The following is a 6,362-nucleotide window of genomic DNA, read 5'->3' on the forward strand; positions in this document are numbered from 1 at the left end:
TTCAATAATCTACACATGGATAATTGAGAAATTAACTCACTAAATTGACTACAAAGGAAATGTTACGACAAGTAACTATGATAGTTCAATTTTCCAATAAATATTTTGTACTTAAGATATGATAAATGCTTCTCCTGATTAGGTAAGAGTTTAATATTGAGATCTATGAGTATGGTAACAAGCTTTGAGCTCATTAACACAGTTTCTTCCAAATTATCAAATGCATACTTCCTTTCAGATATAAAATATCATTGTTGGATTGTGCCACCTTAATCCCCAAGAAATGAGTTTGTCAATATCTTTGCTTTGAAATCTCATTTGGAAGATGTCATAGTTGTCATTGTTGTATGAACAATGTAATATATTACTAAATATATACATCTAGCATTTTAGTAACGCTAAAAGACTGAACGATCTGTCTCACCAAATTATTGAACAATGCTACTAAATTTTTCAAACCAAGTCTTGGGAGACTATAAAGATTTACGGAGAGAACATATCAATCCAGAAGACTCTCTCTTAAGCAATAAAACTTAGAGATTGCTCCTTATATTTCTTCTTGCAAATCTCCATTAAGAAAGTCTTTTCTGACATCTAATTGATAAAGAGGTCTTTGTTGAATAGCAACCATGATTAAAAATAAACAAATAAAAGTCATAATCCAAACCAAAATTTGTGTAATATTTGGTCACAAGACAAGCTTTGAGACAATCAATAATCCCATGAAGACCAAATTTGATGGCAAAATCTCACCTTCAACCAAACAACAAATTTTTGATATATTAACGGAAAGAGCTCTCAAGTTTCATTATTTTGAACACTTATTTCATGAAGCATGACCTTGCACCAATTAGGATGAGTTGAGGAATCCTCTATATATTTTAAAATAATTGTAAAAGAAATATAAAGATAAAGATAATTAATGATAACTCAAAACATTTTATACTTGATACTACCTTGAACAATTTTACAATTCTCTCAAGCTAGCATATCCCCAAGCAATTCAAAGCATACTAAAGCAAGTTTCAAAATGAATATTCAGTTGATCATAGATTCTACATAAACAACAACTTTCATTGATCATAAATAAATCCTATGTTGCCTATCAAAACCCATAAGGTGCATTATTCGAAGACTTGGACAGCAGAATTATTCAAAGCTCTAAACGGCGTGAATTTGGAAAACTTGTCCACGGATTTATTCCCACCAGCAGTCTAATATCTTGTCTATGTGTGTAAGTTAGTATAAAACTTTCGAAAATATTGTATCAGATAAGTTAGATAGTTCTAACTTTGAATACAAATTATGAAAGTTTATAGACGAACTGGAACACACAGATAAAGTTGAGCAACTAAAGTTGGGATATTGAAAAATTATATTTTGCTGAGAATGGGGTCTGTCATGAAGTTAAGGCCGTGGTTAAAGAGTTGATGAGAGGGAGAGGTGGAGGAGGAGGAATAATGGTAGACGTAGACATTGTATTCGACTGTGGCGTCACCTTTGTGGTAATCAACCTTCACACTGCGAGCATGAACAAAGCCACGTGCGAAGCGGAAAGCACCTGTGCCACCAATAATAGGCATCTCCCTCACTGGAAGCATGATCTCGTTCCTCCCTAACACACTCAAAGTGCTGCCATTGAATTCTCCTTCAAAGAATGTCAAGGTCATCCCCATCACTATCTCCAAATCCAAACCTGCTCTTTGGGTTGCAGACAAGTAAAACCCTTGAGCTTTTCCTATCCTTTTCGACTCAACATCAGGTCTGATCGTCAATGGGTTCTCGATCACCACCATGGAGCCGAACGGAAGGGGAGCGTTTGACATAATCTTTGGAGGATCGATTATGATCAGCGAGGGTTTGTCGTTTGTTATCAATTCATGAAAGAAGAACCGAATGTGTGTTAGCTTCTCACCAGCACGTAACTCATCAGGAGAGATACTTTGGTAGAAGGTGCCAGAAACAAGAGACGAGAAGAGAAAGGAAAGGGTTAAAGGAAGAAAGAAAGTTTTGAAATTTGCCATGGACGAGGGTAGCTAGTAGGAAGAAAGAAGATTCTTGTGTAGTTAGTATGTTTTGGTGTATTATAAGAGCGGAGGTGTGAACTATTTATAACAATGGAGGTGTGAACTACTTGATGTTAGATACGCGTCACATGAGACTATAGGTACGAGGAAAAGCAATAACAAGTAGTTGTTAGATAAATAGATTTTAGTCCAAAGACACTGTGGTTGCATTCAAATTTAATTGATAGACTGCAATCCAATATCCAAGCTTTCCTAATTACCTTTGCTTTGATCGGGATCAGCTTTTGTTGAAGATAACTTTTTTTTTAAAGAATGGTATAACACTTAAAAAATTCATTAGTGAAAAAAAAAAGTTTATAATGTCACTCTCCACTTTGTAAATACTAAAATTTCGATCTTAGAAAATTCTGGTCAAAATTTTTATAAATATTTCGTCAAAATAGTTATTTAAGGTGGTTCTTATAACCAAAAAATTTTAATTAACGTGAGAGTACTTAGGTCCGACTTCATTTAACGGACTAATTGACATTTATTATGAATAGGTCCGATGTCAATTTTTTTTTTTAAATTTGCATTTTCATTTTCAACCAATTTTAGTTCATCTTGTCATTGTGGTGCTCAATTTTGTTGAAGCTTTCATTTTCCCTAATTACATTTCTCATTAAGATTTGTGTTTTCATTCACCAGTCATTGTTGAATGTCCTAAAAGGTTTCTTTTTGCATTTTTAATTTAACCTTAAGTTTTGTAAATTTCAAATTTTCATAACTTTTGGTAAAGTTGTCAAAACTGGTAACCCGGCCCGGTCCACTATGGATTGGTCACTTAGTGAGTCAACCCAACTTGGCTCACTTATTACCAAGCTGAAAAAATTTGAATCCGACCCGACCCACCACGGGTTCGTGGGTTAAACGGGTTGATTCACTAGCTCACTTAATTATAAATTCTTTTTAAAATAAAAAAAAAAATATTATTTTTTTTATTTCAAATATAAATAAATTTCACTCTAAAATGATGTTAAACTTCAAAAACAATTCAAAATAAAAAATATCATACAATTCAAGCGTAATCAAAAAACAAGCACAAAAGACGAACAAATAAGTTTTTAGTGTTTATCACTTGTCCATCTATAATATTAGTCTTGAATAGATAAATCTGTAATATTTTCTCTCTTGAAACACCTTTTTTTATCCCATCTACAATATAATAAAAAAAATGTTAACTAATAATATTAAAACACAAAATAATAAATAATTAAATTAAATTAGGTGGGTTGCACCGACTCACTACGGGTTCAATCCGGATGAGTCAGAGTTCTAAGTGAGCCGGATTTAAAACTAACCTGCATAAAAAATTACATTTTTTTCAAACTCTATCCGGCTCAAACCCGTGGTGAACCGGGTTAACTCGCGGGTTACAACCAATTTTGACAACACTAACTTTTGGTATGAACTTCGAATGGAAACGCTAAAAAAATGAAAGTTGTTGGAAAGTGAGTGACAAACATGTTGGCCACCCTTGAAGGTATTTTTTTATGGAATGTTCTAGAATTTTCAAAATCCATAGTTTAATATATGTTGCTTATTTTATTAGTATTTTTCACCCGTTTTTCTATATTTTATACTTTTAATTTAGATACTCATACTACTTCTAAAATATTATAAATTGTTAGTGTATTCTTATATTATATATTGATTTTTCATGGTATAATGAAGAAAAATATTAAAAAAAATTACAATTTGACGTTTTTGTTTCTAAAACTGACGTTAATTAATATGTGATATAAATGCAACATACGTCTTGACGAACAACATATATCCTACTATAACGTTGAACTTTTGGTTAGTGATTGAAAAATATATATATTCAAAAAAATTTGCATATAATTAATATTCATAATAAAGGAATATTTTAATGTATAAATTAAATTATACAAATTAAGGGATAGAACATTTGCAAGACTTCATTTGAAATAAATAGAACCTGGTTGGAACCATATACTAAACAATATTATTTTTTGAAATGTAGGTATCCTAATATATGACATATCTCGTTACAAAAATTTGTAATTTTATCGGGATTTTTTTTAATATTACCGGCGGTTTTAACTCCCGCAAATCACATTTTCCGTAGTTGGAAAAATTGTTGGAAAAACGTCCATCGTCAAGCAAATATCGGCCGTTATGGAAAAAATTACCAGAATTAGCAGAAGTTTTGTAGAAATCGTCGAAAATAGCAAGGGTTACTCAAAAACCGTTGGAACTAGCTGGGGTTATCTCAAAACCGCCCTAATTTGCATGGTTTAGTTTATCTGGGTTTTAAAATCATGAACTTGTGATATCATGAACTCATATTTTCACGCTTTCCTCAATTTACTTGGTCATTTTTTTTATTGGGAATTTTATTAATATATTTTAATTTTTACCTTAACATTTTCTTTCGTTATTTTAACCTTAGTCGACGTATATATTTTGTATGCAATTTTCTTGCTGAGAACAACTGCAATAAAATATAATCTTACCAAATAAATCAAATATTCTTAACTTTATACCTCACCCCAAGTAGAACATGGATAGTTATTTTATTTGACTAGGTGAGAGTCTTTTTCCAATTGTGTTAATTTATTTCTTTTTTGTAACTATACTACGTTTTATTATATTTTTTATTTGCGTTCTTTATTATAAATTATGTTATTAAAAGTAAAATACAAAAATAATTTAAGTGGGGAACTCGTTATATATTATTATAGATATTACTACTTATTTTTATCATATTAATTTTGTCGTTTATTTTTCAATTGTTAAATACCAGCTAAACATGTTTGTCTGAATACATTTCTCTCGTTGGTATAAATATGTTATCTTAAAACACTGGTGGACGTATCAAAGTCGTGTATGACTATTCTTTTAGGACATAATTGAAAAGAGATATTAATATGCATTTTGACGATCGGATTGTTCAGTTGATGAAACAAATATTCAAAGCCATGTATAATAATAATTAATGGGACCACGTTAATAATATCTACATGACAAGGTTCATCAAGTGGTTGTGTTCGCTTCAATTTTGAAAAGGTCACAAAAAAGTCAAGGTAGGAACAGTGAACATTAGAAATACAGAATGATTGAACAAAGGAGGAAGAGGCAGAAAAATTGAAAAGGAAGTTATGTATAGAAAATTATTAATTTATTTTATATTTATTATTTTATTTTATATTTTAAAATTTTAATTACATTTATTGTTTAGATTGATTGAGATAGTGAATTAAATAATATTAAAAATTGCCAAATAATTTTCTCCTAGTTCCTTTCTCAACGTGTTGAATGACATTAGATGTGACCCTTGTCGATGTGAAACAAGTATTCAACCATGGAAAGCTACCAAGGAAATAAAATAACAAGTACTCACGCAATCGAAAAATATTTTTTGCTTGTTTGCAAAACTATTTTCAAACTTAAGTTGAGAGTAGATTCGTATTACAACCTTACTAAACTCATACTTATAAAAACTCACTAATATCTCTATATTAAAAAAGTCATAATGATAGTTACGTGATAAATAATAAATCATTTGTAGTGTGATGTATCATTAGAAAAAAAATTACAAAAATGTAAATAATATTGTAAATGAGAATAATATTTGCAATTATAGAAATAAAATAAAACATGTGTAAAGAAAAAATATTATATATTGTTTAGGTTGAATCGTCGAAGGTCGATCGTCCTTCCTTGTTATGTTTTCTTTCGATCATTCAATCATCTCCGAGAACGTAATACATTCTGATGAGTTGTTGACTTGTAGAAGACAATCTGACACTCAAGTCAGATAAGTTTCGTAAAGATGTCTCTATTTTATTAGAATCGATTCAGGTTCTTTTACCTGGACATCAATCGTATATTTATAGGGTTTGTGGCAGCCAAACACGATTAACTATTAACACAATATATTTTTAGACAATCAAACACAATAATCAATTATTAATATCGTATATTTATAAAGTGTAATACCTGCTAACTGTCTATAAATAATCATTAACTCTTACTAGTATATTAATATTTCATATACTATATATAGTTATAGATAAAATAATGATTTTAGTTAGAAGAATAATTACTTTTAAAAACACAATACTATTCTTTGACGAGAGAATTTTTAAGTGTTTCAAAATTTCTTATATTTTGTTCATTTTCTTTTTATTTAGTAGTCAAAATATGTGTATTAGGGAATGACAAGTTGGAAGGGTAGATGGGGTTTCATTATCCTATCTCCATCTTTCCAATGAAAATTCATCCCCATTTTAGGGGATATAGCTTTTATCCAATTCACATTTCCATCGG

At 30.2% G+C, this 6,362-nt stretch overlaps 1 protein-coding gene across 1 annotated transcript; it reads right to left on the reverse strand.

Annotated features, from left to right (window-relative positions):
- Positions 1-919: 919 nt before the first annotated feature.
- On the reverse strand, positions 920-2,075 carry LOC108328622 (pterocarpan synthase 1). The gene has a single exon (XM_017562509.2). It carries the CDS (start codon positions 2,022-2,024, stop codon positions 1,374-1,376), a length of 651 nt encoding a protein of 216 aa, XP_017417998.1. The 5' UTR covers positions 2,025-2,075; the 3' UTR covers positions 920-1,373.
- Positions 2,076-6,362: the final 4,287 nt, after the last annotated feature.

Source organism: Vigna angularis, chromosome 2 (genome assembly GCF_016808095.1).
Source record: "Vigna angularis cultivar LongXiaoDou No.4 chromosome 2, ASM1680809v1, whole genome shotgun sequence".
NCBI lineage: Eukaryota > Viridiplantae > Streptophyta > Magnoliopsida > Fabales > Fabaceae > Vigna > Vigna angularis.

Bases quoted from the DNA above. Each gene is read 5' to 3' on its own strand.
- LOC108328622 (XM_017562509.2), bottom strand. From the start codon at position 2,024: ATGGCAAATTTCAAAACTTTCTTTCTTCCTTTAACCCTTTCCTTTCTC.